The sequence below is a fragment of the Aegilops tauschii genome, chromosome 5 (assembly GCF_002575655.3).
Source record: "Aegilops tauschii subsp. strangulata cultivar AL8/78 chromosome 5, Aet v6.0, whole genome shotgun sequence".
In the NCBI taxonomy this organism is placed as follows: domain Eukaryota; kingdom Viridiplantae; phylum Streptophyta; class Magnoliopsida; order Poales; family Poaceae; genus Aegilops; species Aegilops tauschii.
Window position 1 is genome coordinate 554,006,725 of NC_053039.3, and position 23,699 is coordinate 554,030,423.

The 23,699-nt window shown below is 44.6% G+C and overlaps 2 protein-coding genes across 4 annotated transcripts; both read left to right on the forward strand.

The window, feature by feature from the left end:
• Positions 1–10,436: 10,436 nt before the first annotated feature.
• On the forward strand, positions 10,437–12,505 carry LOC120964180 (uncharacterized). Its single transcript, XM_040388594.3, has 2 exons — positions 10,437–10,728; positions 11,518–12,505. Exons 1-2 carry the CDS (start codon positions 10,546–10,548, stop codon positions 12,148–12,150), a joined length of 816 nt encoding a protein of 271 aa, XP_040244528.2. The 5' UTR covers positions 10,437–10,545; the 3' UTR covers positions 12,151–12,505.
• Positions 12,506–18,806: 6,301 nt separating this feature from the next.
• Positions 18,807–20,234, forward strand: LOC120965045 (uncharacterized). Of its 3 annotated transcripts, XM_040390193.3 has the most exons (3): positions 18,807–19,163; positions 19,376–19,777; positions 19,859–20,234. In XM_040390193.3, exons 1-3 carry the CDS (start codon positions 18,912–18,914, stop codon positions 20,039–20,041), a joined length of 837 nt encoding a protein of 278 aa, XP_040246127.1. In that variant the 5' UTR covers positions 18,807–18,911; the 3' UTR covers positions 20,042–20,234. The 3 variants fall into 3 exon arrangements, with proteins under 3 accessions (XP_040246127.1, XP_045084145.1, XP_045084146.1); XM_045228210.2 differs by having other exon boundaries at positions 19,376–20,234; XM_045228211.2 differs by having other exon boundaries at positions 19,161–19,260; positions 19,376–20,234.
• The last annotated feature ends 3,465 nt before the right edge of the window (positions 20,235–23,699 follow it).

Sequence of the window (23,699 nt, forward strand, 5' to 3'; positions counted from 1 at the left end):
CTAGGTACTAAGGATAAGTTCGACCGCTGTCATGAGATCCTTTCCCGGATCACCATTGTACCCTCTTGACCAACTCATGGCAAGGCACACCACATGTGCGGTACACAACATAGCATACTATAGAGCCTACGTCTAAAGCATAGGGGACGACCTTCGTCCTTTCTCTATCTTCTGCTGTGGTCAGGTCTTGAGTCTCACTCAATACTCACACCTTGTAACACAGCCAAGAACTCCTTCTTTGCTCATCTATTTTGAACTCTTTCAAAATCATGTCAAGGTGTGCTGTCTTTTGAAAGTATCATCAGGCGTCTTGATCTATCTCTATGGATCTTGATGCCCAATATGTAAGCAGCTTTATCCAGGTCTTCCTTTGAAAAACTCCTTTCAAACAACCCTTTATGCTTTCCTGAAATTTTTACATCATTTCGGATCAACAATATGTCATTCACATATACTTATCCGAAATGTTGTAGCGCTCCCACTCACTTTATTGTAAATACAAGTTTCTAAAAAACTTTGTATAAACCCAAAAACTTTGATCACTCCATCAAAGCGTATATTCTGACTCCGAGATGCTTGCTCTAATCCATGGAAGGATCGCTGGAGCTAGCATACCTTTTAGCATCCTTAGGATCGACAAAACCTTTCTGATTGTATCACATACAACCTTTCCTTACGAAAACTGGTAAGGAAACTTGTTTTGACATCCATCTGCGAGATTTCATAAATGTAGCTAATGCTAACATGATTCCGACGGACCTAAGCATCGCTACGGATGAGAAAAACTCATCGTAGTCAACTCCTTGAACTTGTGAAAATACTCTTTGCCACAAGTCGAGCTTCATAGATGGTAACATTACGGTCCATGTCCGTCTTCTTCTTAAAGATCCATTTATCTCAATGGCTTGCCGATCATCGGGCAAGTTCACCAAAGTCCATGCTTTGTTCTGATACATGGATTCTATCTCGGATTTCATGGCCTCAAGCCATTCGTCGGAATATGGGCCCACCATCGCTTCTCCATAGCTCGTAGGTTCATTGTTGTCTAGCAACATGACTTCCAAGACAGGATCACGCATTACTCTGAAGTAGTGCGCATCCTCGTCATCCTACGAGGTTTGGTAGTGACTTGATCCGAAGTTTCATGATCACTATCATAAGCTTCCACTTCAATTGGTGTAGGTGCCACAGGAACAACTTCCTGTGCCCTGCTACACACTAGTTGAAGCGACGGTTCAATAACCTTATCAAGTCTCCACCATCCTCCCACTCAATTCTTTCGAGAGAAACTTTTCCTCAAGAAAGGACTCGTTTCTAGAAGCAATTACTTTTGCTTCCAGATCTGAAATAGGAGGTATACCCAACTGTTTTTGGGTATTCTATGAAGATGCATTTATCCGCTTTGGGTTCGAGCTTATCAGCCTGAAACTTTTTCACATAAGCATCGCAGCCCCAAACTTTTAAGAAACGACAACTTAGGTTTCTATAAACGGTGTTGTCTCAACGGATTTGCGTGGTGCCCCTTTTAAAGTGAATGCGGTTGTCTCTAATGCCTAACCCATAAACGATAGTGGTAATTTGATAAGAAACATCATGGTATGCACCATATCCAATAGGGTGCAGTTATGATGTTCGGACACACCATCACACTATGGTGTTCCAGGCGGTATTAATTGTGAAACACTTTCCACAATGTCTCAATTGTGTGCCAAACTCGTATCTCAGATACTCATCTCTATGATCATATCACAGAAATTTTATCCTCTTGTCACGACGATCTTCAACTTCACTCTGAAATTACTTGAACCTTTCAATAATTCAGACTAGTGTTTCATCAAGTAAATACACTCAGCATCTACTCAAATCATTTGTGAAGTAAGAACATAACGATATCCACTGCATGCCTCAGCACTCATTGGACTGCGTACATCAAAATGTATTACTTCCAATAAGTTGCTCTCTTGTTCCATCTTACTGAAAACGAGGACTTTCAGTCATCTTGCCCATGTGGTATGATTTGCATGTCTCAAGTGATTCATAATCAAGTGAGTCCAAACGGTCCATCTGCATGGAGTTTCTTCATGCATATATACCAATAGACATGGTTCGCATGTCTCAATCTTTTCAAAAAACGACCGAGTCCAAAGATCCATCTACATGGAGCTTCTTCATGCGTTTTATACCAATATGACTCAAATGGCAGTGCCACAAGTATGTGGAACTATCATTACTATTTTATATCTTTTGGCACGAACATGTGTATCACTACGATCGAGATTCATTTTAGGTGCAAGACCATTGAAGGTATTATTCAAATAAACAGAGTAACCATTATTCTCCTTAAATGAATAACCGTATTGCGATAAACATAATCCAATCATGCTCAACGCAAACACCAAATCTCGATGGTAGAGGGAGCATGCGATGCTTGATCACATCAGCCTTGGAAACACTTCCAACACATATCGTCATCTCACCTTTAGCTAGTCTCCGTTTATTCCGCAGCTTTTATTTCGAGTTACTAACACTTAGCAACCGAACCGGTATCTAATACCCTGGTGCTACTAGGAGTACTAGTAAAGTACACATTCATATAATGTATATCCAATATACTTCTGTCGACCTTGCCTGCCTTCTCATCTACCAAGTATCTAGGGTAGTTCTGGTTCAGTGGCCGTTCCCTCATTATAGAAGCACTTAGTCTCGGGTTTGGGTTCAACCTTGGGATTCTTCACTAGAGCAGCAAAAGACTTGCTGTTTCATGAAGTATCCCTTTTGCCCTTGCCCTTCTTAAACTAGTGGTTTTACTAACCATCAACAATTGATGCTCCTTCTTGATTTCTACTCTCGCGGTGTCAAACATCGCGAATAGCTCAAGGATCATCATAACTATCCTTGATATGTTATAGTTCATCACGAAGCTCTACTACCTTGGTGGCAGTGACTATGGAGAACTATCACTATCTCATCTGGGAGATTAACTCCCACTCGATTCAAGCGATTGTGGCACTCAGACAATCTGAGCACATGCTCAACGATTGAGTTTTTCTCCCTTAGTTTGCAGGCTTAAGAAACTTGCCAGAGGTCTCATACCTCTTGACGTGGGCACTAGTCTGAAATCTCAAATTTCAGTCTTCGGAACATCTCACATGTTCTGCGACGTTTCAAAAACGTCTTGGGTGCCACAATTCTAAACCGCACTGAACTATCACGTAGTCATCAAAACGTGTATGTCAGATGTTTCGTAACATCTACAGACGACGCTGAGGTTCAGCACACCGAGCGGTGCATTAAGGACATAAGCCTTCTGTGCAGCAATGAGGACAATCCTCAGTTTACGGACCCAGTCCGCATAATTGCTACTACCAACTTTCAACTAAATTTTCTCTAGGAACATATCTTAACCAGTAGAACTAAAGCGCAAGCTATGACATAATTTGCAAATACCTTTTTGACTATGTTCATGATAATGAAGTTCATCTGATTATGAACTCCCACTCAGATAGACATCCCTCTAGTCATCTAAGTGAAACATGATCCGAGTTTAACTAGGCCGTGTCCGATCATCACGTGAGACGGACTAGTCAAGATCGGTGAACATCTCCATGTTGATCGTATCTTCTATACGACTCATGCTCGACCTTTCGGTCCTCCGTGTTCCGAGGCCATGTCTGTACATGCTAGGCTCGTCAAGTCAACCTAAGTGTATTGCGTGTGTTCCGAGGCCATGTCTGTACATGCTAGGCTCGTCAACACCCGTTGTATTCGAACGTTAGAATCTATCACACCCGATCATCACGTGGTGCTTCGAAACAACGAACCTTCGCAACGGTGCACAGTTAGGGTGAACACTTTCTTGAAATTATTATAAGGGATCATCTTACTTACTACCGTCGTTCTAAGCAAATAAGATGCAAAAACATGATAAACATCACATGCAATCAAATAGTGACATGATATGGCCAATATCATCATGCTCCTTTGATCTCCATCTTCGGGGCACCATGATCATCTTCGTCACCGGCATGACACCATGATCTCCATCATCATGATCTCCATCATTGTGTCTTTATGAAGTCGTCACGCCAACGATTACTTCTACTTCTATGGCTAACGGGTTTAGCAACAAAGTAAAGTAATTTACATGGCGTTATTCAATGACACGCAGGTCATGCAAAATAATAAAGACAACTCCTATGGCTCCTGCCGGTTGTCATACTCATCGACATGCAAGTCGTGATTCCTATTACAAGAATATGATCAATCTCATACATCACATATATCATTCATCACATCTTCTGGCCATATCACATCACATAGCACTTGCTGCAAAAACAAGTTAGACCTCCTCTAATTGTTGTTGCAAGTTTTTACGTGGTTTGTAGGTTTCTAGCAAGAACGTTTTCTTACCTAGGTATGACCACAACGTGATTTGCCAATTTCTATTTACCCTTCATAAGGACCCTTTTCATCGAATCCGTTCCGACTAAAGTAGGAGAGACAGACACCCGCTAGCCACCTTATGCATCTAGTGCATGTCAGTCGGTGGAACCTGTCTCACGTAAGCGTACGTGTAAGGTCGGTCCGGGCCGCTTCATCCTACAATGCCGCCGAAACAAGAAAGGACTAGTAGCGGCAAGAAGAATTGGCAAACTCAACGCCCACAACTGCTTTGTGTTCTACTCGTGCATAGTAACTATGCATAGACCTGGCTCATGATGCCACTGTTGGGAATCGTAGCATAATTTAAAATTTTCCTACGCTCACCAAGATGCATCTATGCAGTCTACTAGCAACGAGGGGAAAGGAGTGCATCTACATACCCTTGTAGATCGCGAGCGGAAGCGTTCCAATGAACGTGGATGACGGAGTCGTACTCGCCGTGATCCAAATCACCGATGACCGAGTGCCGAACGGACGGCACCTCCGCGTTCAACACACGTATGGTGCAGCGACGTCTCCTCCTTCTTGATCCAGCAAGGGGGAAGGAGAGGTTGATGGAGATCCTGCAGCACGACGGCGTGGTGGTGGATGTAGCGGGTCTCTGGCAGAGCTTCGCCAAGCTTCTGCGAGAGAGAGAGAGGTGTTGCAGGGGAGGAGGGAGGCGCCCAAGGCTGTAGGTTGCTGCCCTCCCTCCCCCCCTTTATATAGGCCCCCTTGGGAGGGGGGGCCGGCCAAAACCCAACCCTAGGGTTCCCAACCCTAGGCGCAGGGGGGAGGCCCAGGGGGGCGCCCAGCCCACTAGGGGCTGGTTCCCTTCCACTTTCAGCCCATGGGGCCCTCCGGGATAGGTGGCCCCACCCGGTGGACCCCCGGGACCCTTCCGGTGGTCCCGGTACAATACCGGTAACCCCCGAAACTTTCCCGGTGGCCGAAACTTGACTTCCTATATATAATTCTTCACCTCCGGACCATTCCGGAACCTCTCGTGACGTCCGGGATCTTATCCGGGACTCCGAACAACTTTCGGGTTTCCGCATACATATATCTCTACAACCCTAGCGTCACCGAACCTTAAGTGTGTAGGCCCTACGGGTTCGGGAGACATGCAGACATGACCGAGACGCCTCTCCGGTCAATAACCAACAGCGGGATCTGGATACCCATGTTGGCTCCCACATGTTCCACGATGATCTCATCGGATGAACCACGGTGTCGAGGATTCAATCAATCCCGTATGCAATTCCCTTTGTCAATCGGTATGTTACTTGCCCGAGATTCGATCGTCGGTATCCCAATACCTTGTTCAATCTCGTTACCGGCAAGTCTCTTTCCTCGTACCGCAATGCATGATCCCGTGACTAACGCCTTAGTCACATTGAGCTCATTATGATGATGCATTACCGAGTGGGCCCAGAGATACCTCTCCCTCACACGGAGTGACAAATCCCAGTCTCGATCCGTGCCAACCCAACAGACACTTTCGGAGATACCCGTAGTGCACCTTTATAGTCACCCAGTTACGTTGTGACGTTTGGCACACCCAAAGCACTCCTACGGTATCCGGGAGTTGCACGATCTCATGGTCTAAGGAAAAGATACTTGACATTGGAAAAGCTCTAGCAAACGAAACTACACGATCTTTTATGCTATGCTTAGGATTGGGTCTTGTCCATCACATCATTCTCGTAATGATGTGATCCCGTTATCAACGACATCCAATGTCCATGCTCAGGAAACCGTAACCATCTATTGATCAACGAGCTAGTCAACTAGAGGCTTACTAGGGACATGGTGTTGTCTATGTATCCACACATGTATCTGAGTTTCCTATCAATACAATTCTAGCATGGATAATAAACGATTATCATGAATAAGGAAATATAATAATAACCAATTTATTATTGCCTCTAGGGCATATTTCCAACATCAACAACCAAACATGATTATACATGTTCAATCAACAACTGAGTGGAACAAAAAGCAAGATAACTGTAGCTAATCAGGTGTGGGCAGATTACCAAGTGAGATGTTCGGGAGCCAATCATTGATTTCATTTGTTTGTTCATATTTTTCATATGTCTATTTTTGAGTCTCTCTCTCTCTTAGGCAATGTTGAATGTGTTCGCGGAGCATTACAACAGAGGGGGTCATGCTCAAAATGGGTGAAAACAACATGCTTACACTGCAGTTGTCAAGAATGTTCGTGAGAAGCGTAGTGTGGATATCATAGAGGAGAATCTCATGTCAAGGTGCAAGACAATTGATAGACACTATGTCACTGTCAGCAAGATGTTGTCAATGAGTGGTTTTGGGTGGGATTAGGACCCATAACAAGCTTGTGGTTGATAGTAAGGATGTGTGGAGCAACTACTCTAAGGTAAGCACTACTCCTTGAGCCTTAATAGATGTGTCTAAGTTTATGAATGATGAGTTTCCTAAGTATGTTTACATACATAAACACTGGTTTTAGTCTTTCTCAAGCAAGTAAGGCACTTTAGTGTAGTGACCAAGGAAAACATAGAAAATGAATAGTGTTGAGTATATAGAACCAAGTTTTGCTTAGTGCATGATATAACAAAGGAAAACATAGGTAGTTTATGATTGTATAGTGATTTAATTGATTCCTTGCTTGACCAACTATACATTGTTTTTAGTCTTTCTTGACCAAGTAAGCTACTTCCAATATTTATTGTTTACCACCGATGTTTCACTTTTTTGTCTAATACTATTTATCTTCTATTTTGCAGGTAAACAAAGATGTTCCTTAGTATAGGAACAAGGTTATCAAGTCCTGGGATTCAATCAACCTTGTCTTCTCGAAGGACCATGCCACTGGAACAGGAGCCAGAACAGCTATTGAAACTATAGCCAAAATGGTTGTAGAGAATGTCAACAACATCGACAGTGAATCTGCTTCGACATCTTCTACTAAAACCGATGAGAAACAGAAATGTAAAGGATATCAATCGGATGAGTCAATTGCATCTATGCTTGGAGAAAACCTGGATGACTTCACTAGCGACTAGAAAGCCAATATTGCTCTTGTTGCTCCTCTCGAGAAACTATCCTCTCCCGAAGAGATACTTGTCGTGCTCAATGCAGCTGCGAGACTAGACGATGATGGTTTTCTAGAAACTTACGATATACTCATGGCGGATGACCGCAAGTTCAAGACTCTTAAGGTGTAGCCAAAATAATGAAGAAGAAATGGATCCTCAAGCAAATTAACCAATGAGGGTGATGGGGACTAATAGAAATCAGCAAGGTATCTTGATAAATCCCTCTCTTTTTAGTTATAGTTGTTGCTTACTCTCCGCAGTATTTTCCTGATAGTGCTTTCTTTAACTTTCCAGTATTCCTTCCTAGTGTATTTTATCCAACTTGATGTTGTTCTTTGATAGTGTTTGCCTAAAAGAACACAACCTGCTACTGTTCCTTAAGATGCCTAATGGTGGTTCTGATGCATGGTTGTATTTTTTTGATGGTTCTGATGCATGCCCTCCTTTCTCTACATTTTATTTTGATTTGAGCAATGATAGTTGTAGTACAAGAAGAGACAATAATAAGTTCCAGGAAATTCTTCGCTCTGACGCGCCCTTACCCCCACATGCAAATTATGTTGTAACTATCACCAACAGTGTTGCCCGCGATTGATCAGCCAAGTATCCGCAAAAATAACACTAGTGTTAGTAGCTACAAATTATGTGTTCTTCATCCAATGCTCTATTTGTCACGTGGTTTGGTCTCAACCATTGTTTCTTGTATTTTGCATGTTGATATACCAGCAACATAGTATAATGCATTATCGAGTTACTTCTTGCAATGTGACTATTGGCCATTGTTGTAGTGTTGTGTGGCAGTGGCTTCTTCTAGTGTTCACTAGAGGGCCCTCGTACCATGTGCTACTACCTCTAAGTCTGAACAAGTCAGTGTATGTTCAGTACAATTTTTTCTTTCTGGTTATCTTCAGTAACCTGCCGATTTCTTGTCATTAAGTTTGCTCATTCCTTGTTATTTTATTTCTGTTCTTATCTTTGGCATTGCTTGTACCATGTTGATGTGTTTGCAGTTGTAGAGCATTGCCAAAATTTTGATCCTGTCAAAACATGATGTGTGTTTCATGCCTGAATAGTATAACTTATTATTATTTCTTTTATATGAAGTTGGGTGGGTTATTTATTTGTAGTAAGAACCTTGCAGATGTGGACAAATATTTATAGTAAGTGATTAACAATCTTGCGGATTATAATACACATTTTTGCAATAACATAAGTGGATCACACAAGAAGCTTGACTAATTTGTACTACTACGTAGTAATAGAGTCAATCAATAGTAACTTGAATGCACAGATGTGTCTTTCGATTTACAAGTTCCCTACCTGCATAATAGAACTTCTAATTTTTTTTTCATTTCATGCCATTCTCTAATGTCAATTCATGCAGACTATTAAAATGGCACACTTGTGATGCTTGTCATTCTCTATTGTTGAAAAGAGAGGTTGGTACCAACCTACATGAGTTACATTTCTTGATGAGCAATATATTCCATTTTTCTTTGATGGGAATGCATTACCTGCTTGATACATACACCCCGAAAGATATAATATTGTCCACCAATTTTCTTGATGAGAAATATATTCATTTTTTATGAGCATGCATTACCTTTCATTTATGTCTAACGAATGCCTCATTGTTAGATTTGCTAGTTCAGTTGGCGACAAGACAAAGATAAGAAAGTGCGCAACGGTGATTCATTCTTTGCTAGAAAATGACATGTTGGCAATCTATGACATCATGTTCAAATCTCTTTAAGCCTTCCATGATGGAATGAAAAAGAAATGGGTCCTAGAGTTAAGCTATGACCTTACTTGAATGCAAAATTTCAGTTTTTATTGTCATAATGAACGTGTGATTATAAGGTCTACTATTTTGTCTGCCAAACCTTTCTTAGTGCAAACCGCTTGTGCCAGACTACATTTTGTGCTTTATGGAGATGGACATGTCGGTTGTAATAGGATTTAAATATGTGGATTTGTCCTTTATGGAGCTGCTTCTTATATGAATATTGCGTGCGGCAACTTGTTTCATGTTGGCACGAATGTTAAAATTTTGGAAAGATGATGTTTGTGTGTTATGAAGTTCATTTTTGAAGCCAGACTATGTGTGGGTTTATCAGTTCTTGCCAAAATGGCAGCCAAGCAGGATATGATATAGTCATTTCAATCAAGAATCCTTGTGGCAGCCAAACATGATTTTTGCAACTGGATTTCCATTCCAACCAAATGAAATCCTCATGGAGATTATATTTCATTTCATTTCTATCAAATGAAATGAAATGAGGGGTGCCAAATGAGTTGTTAATGGAACTGGAGTGAAAATCACCTTTTTTGCGAAAAGAAAAGCACTTTTGCTCTAAAAAATACACTGAACAAGTTATGGATGGTGACTACGATTGCGACAGTCGATGGACACCGTGGTGCCGTTCAATGCAGGTGGTAGTAGAGGTCGGCATATGCAGATGCGGCGTATTACCTCCGTTCCAAATTACTTGTCTTAGATACGGGTCTAGATGACAAGTAATTCGGGAAGGAACGAGTAATATCTGGTCTGGTGAGGACCGGTGATGGATCGTGGTGCCAGGCCCCATGCAGTCTGGACGTGATCATCTGCGGGCGGCCGCCTACGAGCGCGGTGAGGATGCATTGTTGCAGCAGCACAATGCCTGCGTCGCCACTTATTAACAAGAATATTACTGATGCTTCGTGGCCAGGCATCTCGTGGCGTACCCTGATTCTGATTTTGGATACGGTTTTTTCAGTCAAAACAGGGGAGACGGGGAAGAGAAGGTGTGGGTGTGGGCCATCAAACAACCAATCACAGCCGCTGAGCCTGCTGGCACGGATGTTAGCAAGCCCTGTCCGCCACTCTCAGCAAAATCGTCACTGACAAGTGGGCCCTCCTCCACCTCACACTGGTCTTCGCCTGTCCTGCCTTCGTCTCAGTTAGTCCTGCCTCTTGCCCAAATCCCAAACCCTACCTCGCCAACGCTACCTCTCCAGATCCCGAGAGCTCCCCTCGCTCTCCGTCCCTGCCGCGCCAGCCATGCGGATCCGCAGGGCCGCCTCCCTCCTGCTCGGCGTCACCCCCTCCGCCTCCTCCTCCTCCCAGCCGCCCCGACCCAATCTGCCCCCGCTCCCATCAGCCGACGCCGGCGGCCCGCCGCCCTGCGTGACGAACATGGCGGTAGCGGACCTGATGGACCAACTCGGCATCCAAGATCCCGAGGTAATTTTCCTGCCCCCACCCCCACGGTGCATGCTCGTAGCTTGCCGTATCCTGCACCGATTGCACATTTCCGCGCCGCCGGCCGCCGGCCGCTGCACAGCAGCGTGTGGATCCGCCTCCCTCGCTGGATCTCCTCTGCCGAGGTTGCCCATCCGGCCGCTGCTGCTCGCCCGCGGGTCTGGCTCGTCCGCGCAGACACGTCCCAGCTAGGGTTTCCATCCCTCCATGCCCAGCGCGCTTGCTTGTGTCTGGACGGAATCATGTCCATGTCATGTTTCCTTGCTTGTTTCTAGAGGCAGTCGTCTTGTCCCTCCCGGTAATCTGTGGCCAGCCGGCGGCGGCGTGTCTGCTAGGGTTGGAAGCGATGCGAGCAGTACCTACGCGTATCCACCCTATTTCGCTTACATATACCAGTGTGGTCGAAATACATGTATTTTCCGATTTTTTTTTGTTTTTTTCATAACATCCTCGCAAAGGATCAGGTTCCACAATCAAATGATAATGAAACAAAAACAAGGTGTAGCAGCATGAGCATCCAGGTGTAACTGGAAAAGAGTTCAGCTCCAGCACAATCCTGACAGCAAAGAGAAAACAACATTAACTAAAGTTTTAACCTAACCACAGGGCTCCTAAACCTACATTTCGGACCAACATCCACAAACCCTTTCCCTGCTCTCATGTACTTCCTTCACAGCAGCTCCGCAGAACTAAACATCATTTTTCATTATTGCATATTTATTTTCTTAAACAGGGGCTCATTTTCTGAATTTTCATTTTCATCTTTTTCAGGATGACAAGCACTTCAAGGAGACTTACTTCGGGGATGGCCTTCCTAGCCTTCCCAGACACCACCCCTGGGGATCTAGGTGCCCTTTCCCAGCCACCACCTGTGCCGACTCCACTGAGGAAAATGAGGAGATGGCCGTTGACATGCTCGATTACATCATCTTGGAACCAGGTATCGTGGAGAAGAACTCTGAGAAAAACAAGAGCACCACAACGAAGGGCGAGGAAGAGAAAAACAAGACCAAGTTGAAGACAAAGGGGAAGGGGAAGGAGAAGGTGGAGGCAGATGAGAGTGATGATGCCGGAGGAGGGTGGCCGTGCAAGAAGAACGAGAGCGAAAGGTGGTTCTGCGGGCGGCCTGCGAGCCAGCCCAACTCGTACTGCTCGCACCACTCTGATCAAAAGCCTCGTACCATCTCGAAGCCACCTCAGAGGAAGAGGGTCATCGCCAACCAGGGCTTGGACCTAGGGTTCTGCTACTACGGCGGGTTCGGCCTATCACGCAGCACCAAGAGGCACCACGGACCAAGCAGTGTGCAAGAACCTGTTGAACATAAAGAGCATACACCACTAGATCACATTGATTTAAATGCAGGTCTAGCAGGAGCTGATGACATAGATCATCAAGTCGCGTAGGCGTCAGAATGCTTCGATGAGCCTAGACACAACAACTGCATCAACGTTATTATCGATGGTTGCTATGTGGAAATCAGCGATGATGACGCACCTGACTACAATGGTGAAACCGTTAAGGTGAGCAAGACCCCATCAAAGAAGATGGGGAAGAAGCCCGTGAAAGCCCGGTCGCTCAAGTCACTAATGTGATAAGAGCACGACCGTACTCGGGTCTCCGTGGCCCCTGTAAATAGAAATTTGGTACGTGCCTGCCTCGGCTTAAGTACCAAGTGTATTGTTTACTATTTTTCTGCTCGAATACCGTACAAACAGAAACTATCTGGATATTTTGTTGTACTGTTTTTTAACTGTGGTTTGTGGTGCTAGCTTTCGCATTGGCCATTAAAAGAATTCCATCTAGTCCTATATAAATTCTGATATATGGTGTTTGGTCATCGTCATGAGAAAGATGCAATCATTTTTACCAGGGTTGGATTATTTATTTATTTGTTGTGGTTGTTTTATGGAGTTGCGTATGCTGGGCATTCGATTCCCGAAAACCGATGACTGGACCCGTACCAAACCGGAATTATCAAATTTTGGGTATTTCAATTTTCGGTCTTCGGGTTGGTCTCGCTTTATGTGTTGTTCGGTCTTCGGGTTGGTCTCGCTTTATGTGTTGTTCGGTCTTCGGGTGGTAGTTCATTTTTTAATCAACAAAAATTGAAGTTCCGTAAGGTTGGTCATAATGGGAGTAACTTAGCCAGGAACATAAAATTCCCCAAGGCAAGTTTGCTATGTGGCAACTGTTAATGAGGAGAGAGGTGTTTGTGGTAACATAGTATGTTACCATCACATAGCACTTTCTAAAACAAAATGGGCCTACAAGCTAATAAATTCAACCACCTATGATACTTCCCATTATAAAGGTATTAATATAGACTAGTGTTATATGCATGACGCCTGTGTAAGTTATTCCCCACTATGACTAGCCTACTACCACAAACTGCATGTTTGGCACAAAAATAAGGCCCAAGTGGCGCAATCAACTAGCAGACGCTCCCTACAGTATTCCCTATTGAGAGCAACCAACCTGCAGCAAATCTGGTGCCAATAACAACGGTAATCCCTTCGCACCTTTGCTGCCATCCTTTCAGCCTTCCCTTATCCTACTCAGTCTCTGGTGATGTGTACCTACTGCACCACAGTCGCAGTAGAGATGGTGGTGTTGCTGGGAGGGACGTGCTGGCGGCAGAGGCTAAGCCGCTGGGTGTTGTTGCTAACAAGAAGAGGTGGTGGGACGTTCATCAAGGAGATGGAGTAGTGCATCTTTACCATGCCCACGAGACTGCTAGGAAGCTCATGCCATTGCAAACTCGGTTTTTGTGAGTACCGGAAATAACCAAATCGACAGATCTCCTCGTAGGGGGTCCTAAGCTAGGCGTCTTTGGGATGAGGGTAATAGAGACATAGGATTTACCCAAGTTCAGAAAAGATAAAACCCTACATCCGACGTGTGTTTTATTGCGTTGGAATGTTTATAGATTACAAGTAAACTACCAAGAGATTGTATGAGGAGATGTGTTATCGCCTAGGATAACAAGAGTGCTAATCGACTACATCAGCGGAGAGGAGTCCTCCACGGATATGGAGTCCTTTTCTTGAACATCAAGGCTTCCAGAGTCTTCTTGTTATTCGCCATGGGAGGCCCAAAGTGGCGGAACCGACAAAGGGTCCTTATCCCGGTCCACCAAGCTGAGAGGCCCTTAGTCAGAAAACTGTCAGTAGCTTCTGCACCAGTCTTCTAGCGTGGCTACACCACGGACATCCGAGCTGCACGTTGTCTTCGGTCGCCGGGCTTGAAACTGGTTCAGACAAACGTCTTCGATCACTGTCTTCACGCATTTGGCTCCAGATGTTGGGCTGCCTCTGAACTTATGCAAACCACCTTGATCTGGATTTGTCTATGAAGATAGCCGGCCTCGACGGAAAAAAGTTTTCCTGCCAAGCCGGCTTCAGCAAGCCAAAATTTTGTGGAATTATTTTTTATGGGTGCAATTATTCTCTACTGGGATATAAAGCTAGTAGCCCTCAAGGTGGATATTGGCCCAAAATCTGATAGCCAAAGTACTTAGCAATATTGTGTCCTGTCGTTACCGAGGTGCAACTCGGCAGGGACGATGTCGGGCTATGGGTCAGTGAAATATTGTCTTTGTAGAAAAAACCATAGTCTGAAGTTGCCCTCAATTCGCGCACAAGCGGCTGGCCTAAGGATTTAAAGCTTCTTCGGGGAATCACTTAGAAAAAACGTGTATGTGTAGTAGCCCTCGAGATTCATGTTGGACGCAAGTTCCCGACCTGGGGATCGAAATCCTCCTCGGAAACCCATATTGCACTTCAAAATTTCATGAGAAACATGGATGCAGTAGCCCCCAAAATTTAGGCCGGGCAACATGGCTGACCTAAAAGGATCGAATTTCCTCGGGAATTGGCTTACTGTCTTTGAATAAACATGCATCCAATAGCCCCCGGGACTTAGCTCGGGCAACATGGCCAATACGAGAATTAAATCTTCTCGGGAACTGCCTCAACCAAGCAGCATCGTTTGGGCATAAATATCCCCCAAGCCAGTTCTGCGGGATCCCTCGATCAACCTGCCATATGTGGGCCTGGAAAATAATTCAGTCAACCAGCGGCATCGGTGCCATAGCCACTTGGCAGGTTCTACGGGTTCAGTCGATCAACTTGCCATATGTCGACCGGGAATATGATTATGTGGACCAGCCGTGAGGGCGCAATAGTCCCCAGGCTGGCTCAACAGGATCCGTCGATCAACCTGCAAGACGCCGGCCTCGAATATGCCTAGGACGAGCAGCGGGGAGGGTGAATAGCCCCTAGGTCGATTATGTGGGATACATCGATCAACCTGCCAGATATCGTGGTTGATGTGGTCTGCTGACGTGACGAAACAGGTCGGTGTTGTGAGGCGAAGCCCCGGGATGGAACCCCGGGCCAGTCGATGTGACAAAGCAGGTCAGTGAAGTGCCGCTCGAACCACAGGCCAGCCGACGTGATGGACTAGGTCAGTGAAGTGCTGCTGGAACCCCATGACAGCCGACATGACGGATCAAGTCGATCAAGTGAAGCTGGAACCCAAGCCAGCCAACATGACGGAGTAGGTCGACGAAGTGACGCTGGAACCCTAGGCCAGCCAATGTGACGAAGTAGGTTCGCAAAGTGACGCTAGAACCTCGAGTAAGCCATCATGACGGAGCAAGTCGGCCTGGAGGAGCAAGGAGGTTGACCCGACCAGGTGATGATGTAGCGCGGTTGACATGAATTCGATGATTCAACAGTGCGGCGATGCTAGCGCATTTCGGCTTGCTGAGGTGATGAGTCAACTTGGCAGACGTCGGCTCGACGAAGCGATGCTAGTGAGATGTTGATGCATGTCGGAATCCGTGGACCAACGAGACCGGCCCGGTGCCATACCAGCGCGACGATGAAGAGCAAATCAGAAAAGGCTTCCAATTTTGCACGCGCGTGTTTGAGAACATAACACAATACCTGACAAAAAATCTTCTCAAGTAGTGGTCGTTTGATAGTCCATTTATGAAGAAATATGAACTCGTCTCTGATTCATTTTGAAGCAGAAAATATATGCACAAATTGATGCATCTTTTGGAGGTTTTCCAGAGTTTGCACCATTGGATTGAGGTGAAATATTTAGGGTCGCAGTCATGACAATTCTGCATGATCTGAACGGTCGGATCTTCCAATGGGGGCTGGATTTAACCACTAGCCGTGTTCTCCCAAAATCCCGTGGAAATTGCTGGAGATCGCAATGTTGGTTCGCGATGGAATTTTATAGGGTTGTTCTAGACTCATGTTTGCATAATCCCATCAAATGGATCGGTGAAACGGTGTTCGAAGAGGCGGGCTGATGCAAACAAATCTGTTGTTCATATATTTCTATACGGCCACACGAGAACAATGTGGATGTTGAGCTCCCGAGCTAGATGGAAGAATTTTTCCATGATCCCCCTTGAGATTAAATTGATGTTGATGAAGACGCTCGTCAAATCTTTGATGATCAAAGTTGGCACATAGTTCTTGCCTTGACCGAGGTGGCCAGTCGAGTCGGCGAGGAAAGTGGCATTGCCAGAGGTGGGACATAGTTCTTGCCTTGACCGATGTGGCCAGTCGAGTTGGCGACGAAAATGGCATCGCCAGAGGTGAAGATTCGCTCCGGCACGTAGAGCGTGCCAGAGCCGATCTAAACTCCCATCGAGCCGCGACGTCCACCTAGTCGGATCTGTATAGGCCACCACTGTCAGAGCTAAATCCGGCAGATCTCCTGGTAGGGAATCCTAAGCTAAGCGCCCTGGGACGATGTTAACAGGGACACATGATTTATCCAGGTTCAGGCTCTCCTAGCAGATAAAATCCTACATCATGCTTGTGTTTTATTGTGTTGGAGTGTGTGCATAGTAAAGGTAAACTACTAAGAGATTATACAACGAGATGCGTGCTATCGACTAGCCCTGCTTCGGCTTGTATAAGACACCGTAGGCCTAGCGCCATCAATGCATACTTTTTTTCGGAACTTACCAACAGATAAAAGCACGCGCCTCAACTCAAAGACCATGTCTCTAGGGAGGTTCATGCATGACACGAACATCACCATCAAGGCCAGCTCACGCGCGAAAAGAGAGCAGGGATTTCTCACAGGGCATACACCCACAAAACCAACCGGACAGTTTGCACCATGAGTTGTTGCACTAACCGCCCGATACCTAGAGGGTTCTTCAACAACAGAGGAGGGGCAGAGCATCGTTGGATGGTCACCACATCCACACACTAGTTGCACTACCGACTAGGGGACCTCAATGAGGCACCAGTTAGAGGCCCGAGTGCCAGACGATGTATCAACCCCAGGGGACCTCAATGCCAGCACGGGGCAGACACAAAACACATGGCGCACCCTAGGCAACCACACAACCACGGATGGACGGGGGTCATCAACATTGGAAGGCAACAAGAGGCGGACCGCGGACAGCTACCAGAGATAAATCTTGCAGGCGTCATCCGTTGTTCGGGACGACCATCGAGCCGGCAAAGAGAGGACCAAATCTGAGACGAGTCGGCAATGGGCGAGAATGGTAGGGGGTCTAAGTGGCAATGGAGGGGATTGCGAGTGCCTAGTGGAGAAGCGTGTGAAGGGAGGGTACTGGCAGAGACGCCCTATCGTCGTAGTCTATCGTGAATCGACGATGTGGGGGCTTTGGATGGTGAACCAGAGGCTTTTGGGTGGCGGACTGGCGCCGCCGCCGCTGCGCGAGTGAGCGAGAGCGACCCCGGAGGCAGCAAGGGTTCTTCTGGTCTCATCACCTCTCATGACTGCTCAATTTATCCTCTAATCTCTAATCACCCCTCATCATTCCAAATCATATAACTTCCCGAACGGTCACCCATCCTCCCACTTCCCCAGCCTAAGCACGCTTAACTTCCGGGATCTATTCTCCCTCGTTTCCAAGTCTGCACTTGTTGTTTTCCTGACAATAGTAAGATGTCAATCCTATTAACCCTCAGAATTTTTCTTGAGCATGAAGTGACACATTTCACTGTTTGAGTTTGAAACTATTGTTTTAAAAAACAATAATTATTTAGTAACACTAATATTTCTTGAATAATTAGTTTGACCACAGTTTGACCAGATTTGACCAAAATTCAAAATAACTGAAATAATTATTTAGTAACACTAATATTCTAGAATAATTAGTTTGACCATTGTTTCACCACAGTTTGAAATTTTTTCGATTTTTTCCACTCTAGATGTTAAAAGCCCCGTAACTTTTTTCTGCTAGGTTTTTGAGGATTTTGAAAATGTTTAACAGGGTGCCCCCGTTAAATTCGGATGTAACTTTTCGAGTAGATGATTTTTCATATAAAAAACTTTTTCATCCGAGTTCGTATGCAAAAGTTATGCACATTTTACAAATTCCAGAGAGATTTTGCAAATAAAGTCGAAATTCATATTTGTTAATTTTCCCAACAACTAGACCACATATCACATGGGAAACTTATTTTTTTATTTCCATCATTTTCTTTTGTTTTTTCTAAAACTGAAAAGGCGGTTCGGGGGGGGGGGGGGGGGGGAGGTGGTAGAGTTTGAAAATGGGACCTTTAGTATCGGTTCGTGCCATCAACAGGTACTAATGCCTCAAAGCCCATTAGTACCGGTTGGTGGCACCAACCAGGACTAATGGGCATCGCACCCTTTAGTCCCGGTTCGTGGCACCAACCGGGACTAAAGGGTCCAGGTGAACCGGGACTAATGCCTTAGCCGCACGAACCGGGACGAATGCTCACATTAGTCCCGGTTCGTGACTGAACCGGGACTAATGTGAATACTGCCTTGTGACCAAAGCCCTGTTTTCTACTAGTGCTTGCAAGTTAGTATATTTTCAACTCAAGATAAAAAGGTTACTCTAGTATATTTTCAGAATCATCAGGCGCCACAGTGAGTAAATTTTTCATCAGGAAAAAAGTTAGCGAACCAGCACGTCCATCGCTCAGGCATGCGCACAAGCAAGTCTCCGTCCGTTCAGTACACGTGTTCACCGTGACTGACCAATGAGGCCCACTCAACTCCACACTAGCAGCCTTCGTTCTTTCCTGTCCTGCGGGCTGCGGGCGGCTTCGACAAATCTCAAACCCTACCTCCAGTTGCTAGTTACCTCCGCAGATCCCAACCTCCCCTCGCTCCGCCCCCGGCTGCCATGCGGATCCGCAGGTCCGCCTCCCGCCTGCTGGGCGGCGCAGACGCTGCCTTCGCCCCCGCCCCGGCCCCCTCTGACCCGCCTCGATTCGAGCTGTTCCCGCCGCCGCCGTCGCCGCCGGCGACGGACCAAGCCCTCGAATCCAGCGCCGGTTTGGTGGCGCCCGAGGCCTCCTCCTGCGGGCAGCCTTGCTGCGAGCTCAGTAGGTCGCCGTGGGAACTCATGGCCGAGCTCGACCTCTCGGATCCCGTGGTAATTTCGCCCCACTCGCTCCATCTCACCTTCCTGCCTTCCCGCTGCTTGATTGGTGCTTGCTGTATGTATGGGTGGTCACCGAATTTATCGCCTGGTAACGAAAATCCTGATCTTGCTCCATGCCCCTACCCCATTTCAGTTCATTATATTACTAGTGCTAGCTCTTTTCATCCCTTGACAAGTATTTTCCAAATTACCATCTCATTCAGGTGGAGGAATGCTTCAAGAAGACTTACTTCAGAACTACACGACGAGCTAGTTGGCTCTTCCCATCCAGTATCAGCATGCCCAATGGCTCCATCAAGGAGAAGACGACTGCAGATATGGTCGATGGGGCCATCAACATGCCTGCGAAAACGATGGAGGGGAAGAAGAATGAGAGCAAGTCAAAGACGAATAAGGGGATCAAAGTGAAGAAGGGAGTGCGGACATGCAAGAAGAGGGATGGCAAGAAGCCACAAAAGAAGAGGCCCGTCGTTGACATGGGTGAGGCGTTCTACTACTACGACGGGTTTGGCCCCTCACGCAGCTCCAAGAGTCATTGCAGATCAAGCGGTTTTAATAGTGTGCTGGAAGAACCTCCACTACCCATTGAACAACAGAAAGATGAGGCATGCACCCAAACACAATCTGATTTTAGTGCAAGCCAAGCTAATGTCACTGACCATCAGGCTTTGCCGACATCAACACAGGTCGAGAAGCCTAGGCTCAATGGGAGCAATGCCAACATTGTTAGCTGCGATGAGGAAAGCAGCAACGACGACGCACTTGGTTGCAATGGCAAACAACTGCACAACATTATGATGATGAAGAGCCCGTTCAAGAAGAGGTGGAGGAAGCCTGTTAAAGCCCGATCGCTCAAGTCGCTGATTTAATTCCATGGCTCAAGAGAAGCTTGGTATTACCAAGCTTGGCTCGATCGGCTTTATCTAGTCAGCTTAGCATAGCGTGCTCCAGTTTTGGAGCTGAGTTACCAATCAATATACAAATTATACTGTATTTTTCGTCCATTGTGTTTTAACTGTGGTGCGGTGTTGAAATTTCTGATAATGAATTGTCTGTTATAAATGTGGTGAGGGAATTGGAGAAATCTAAAGCAAATTTAGCTGATAAGTGTGATAATTTTGAGAGACAACAAGATAATGTGTTTCCGATTACTAACGAAGCTAGAGATAGATCACCTTTTAATACTGTCTCGATGAATAAAAATAGTTGATGATAATTTTACTAATGTGAAACCAACAAAACAAAGATAGAAATAAGACTGAATATGGTTATTTGAAACCAATACTATTAGAAGTAAGGATAAGTGTGAGTAATGTTGCAGGTGCTAACCTGTGGCCCGGGGTAGACCTGGCAAAAAAATTCACTTGGTTTTAGAGGGGGTGGGGAAGAAAGAAATATCAACATGTTTACTTGACTTAATCCATGAGCATCACTTGGTTTTCCTAGATTATATGAAACTATGAAAAAATTGTTTTTCTTAAAATTCACGAGAAAGGTTGACCCTGGTGACCTATTTTGTTGGAACTGGATTCTGTCCGCTGGGAAGTCTGGTGGCATACATTGTGGGGTTAAGTAGAAAACTTTTAATGTGGTTGCCTGTAAATCTGGAAGTATGTGTTGCAACTTATGATGTTTGATAAGAAACTTAGAAATACATTTGGGATTATAGTGGTTTATGGCTTTTCCCATGAGGAAAATAAATCGAGTTTCTAACTGAGCTTGCTGCTTTTTGTAATGATATGGATTTTCCTTATATTGTAGGCGGAGTTTTTAATATCCTTAGGCATGTGGGTGAGAAGAATAAGAAAACCAAACTGACTCACTCCTGAGATGTTCTCAACTATGTAATTAATATGTTATGCCTTAGAGAGACTGACTTGAATGGTGGGATGTATAGTTGGGTCGAATAATCATAAAAATCCTACAATTGAGAAATTGTATAGAATTTTAATGTCTTGCTTCTGGGAAGTTGTTTTTCCTCAAACTTTTGTAATTAAGGAAGCTTGCTAGAGAATTTTCTGATATTTTGCAACAAAAGAGACATTTTTTATCATCCCCCCCCCGGTTGCTTAATATTGATGATAGCAAGCCTGTGCTCATTCCCTCATAAGCGGAGTTCATATTTGACCTTAACTGGCCCAAAAGCAAACCATTTCTCCCCATGGTTGCCAAATTTTGGTGGCAACCTGTAAAATACTATTATCATATTAATATTGTTAATATCAAGATAAAGAGGTTTAATAAAGGTTGGGGCTCTAATTCCCTTGGGATGTCTATAAAAAGGAAGAATTATCTAAAAGGGGAACTGGTAATGTGGAATAATTAGAGGAGACTTCCCTGCCGAGCTATACTCTAGAGCAGTTGACATATGTGTGGAATTATAGAATTCATTAGTTGAGGAAAGGGATAACTTGGTTATAGAAATTCCATGATAGTTGGTTACTTAAAGGGGATTGAAAAACTGACTATTTTCATAGGATTTTGAATGGTAGAAGGAGGAGGAATGCTATTTTTTCTCTTAGGATGGGGTGGTGAACATTGAGGGAACTGAAGATCTTATTAAGCGTGCTACAAATTTTTACAAAGTTCTATTTGGCCCTCCTCCTTGAAACTTATCCAACTTATTTTCTTATATTTGGAAAACTAGGAGAGAAACTCCCTGAATTAAAGAATTTAAATCTCAATAGACCTTTCTCTGAAACTGAAGTGAAACATGTCTTATTTTCTATGAACCTAACCATGCACCTAGGCCACATAGTATTACCACTGAATTTTCTTCCATGTTGTTTGGAGGTGATTAATGCTGACATGATGAGGATTTTTACTTGCTTCGATGAGGGGTCCTTGATGTACAATGCTTGAACTACAGGGTTATCACTTTGCTCCCTAAGATATCTGATGCTTATCAGACACAACAGTGTAGAGTGTAGACTAATTTTCCTGTTAAGATGCATTTACAAGATTATTAGAAAAGTCTTAGCTATCCTCCTGGAACCTTTTGTTGACACTCTATTTAGTATATACCAGAATGCCTTTACTGTCATGATATTATGGAATGGGATTATGACCTTGCATGAACTCTTGCGTCATTCTTATGTTAAAAATAAACCTAGTATAGCACTCAAACTTGATTTCGAGAAGGCATACAGTAAAGTCAATTGGGAATTTTTTAGACTGTCATGCCATGGGAGGTTTTGATAAAAATGGGTTGATTGGATTAGGACATTGTTGGGGGAATTGTTAGTGTTAAATTGAATGATTCTACTGGTCCTTACTTACAAAGCTCTAAGGGGGTGCTCTAGGATGACCCTTAGCTCCTTTCCTTTTTGAACATTGATGTTGATTGTTTAACAAAAAAAGTTACTCAAGCTCAAGAAAATGGACTATGAAAGGGCTTGTTAGCGATTTGATTCCTAATGGTGCATCTATTTTACAATATGGTTATGATACTATTCCGTGTTTTGAGGACAATCCTGAATATGACTTAAATCTTAAGTTGCTGCTTTACCTTTCTGAGGTTATGTCGGGTTTGAAAAATCAATTTCCTCTAAGTTGACGTGTTAGTTGTGTGTGGAACTGATCCACTATTCATCGGTACGTTGAGATGTTTAATTGTCAAATTGGATGCTTCTCTATCAAACTGCTGGGCATGCCTGTTACCTATGGTGACCTTAAGGGATCTGAGTGGAACATTCTGGATGTCAAAATTATTGAGAAATATGAGGCCTGGCTGAAAACATGTTGTCCATGGGGGACTTACAATCAAGCTTAATGTCCTTTTATCTCATATCCCATCTTATTATATGTCTATGGTTCCCATTTAACAAAATGGTTATTGAGAGGTAGGATAATGCCAAAGGAAAATTCTTTTGTCGTAGAAATTATAAAATAAGAGGCTACTATATGGTGAAGTAGAGCACGATGTGCATCCTAAATGTAAAGGGGGGCTGGGGGTTATTAAAGACTTGAGGAAACATAATATAGTCTTTTGGTAAAATTGTGGTGGAAGTTAGATCAGAGAAGTGGTATTTTACATGATGTGGTTAAGGCCAACACTAGTAGTAAAAGGGTCAAATGTTCAGCTCATTAGTCCCGGTTTGAATTTGAGCCGGCACTAATGTGACCATTAGTGCCGGTTCCAACGGCTAGGCGGGCCGCTCTCATTAGAACCGGTTCGTTCAGAACTTTTAGCACCGGTTCGTGCCACGAGCCGGTACTAAAGAGAGTGGTGGCAGGGTGTTGTCAGTCTGGGGCCCCTCGAGCACCTTTAGTACCGGTTCGTGCCACGAACCGGTACTAAAGGTCGTCCTATATAAACACTTCGTCCACCCGCGCTCTGTTCTCCCCCCTTTCCCCTCTCCTCTCTGTTCTTCCCTTCTTCGTCTCGAGCTCATCACAAATTTTGCCCAAATTTTGTCAAGATTTGAAGGCCCCCATCCATTCAAATGATCACAAAGGTTAGCAACTTTGTCCTTTCATCTCTCATTGCTAGATTAGCTCTTGCAATGGTTTATATAGTGATTAATT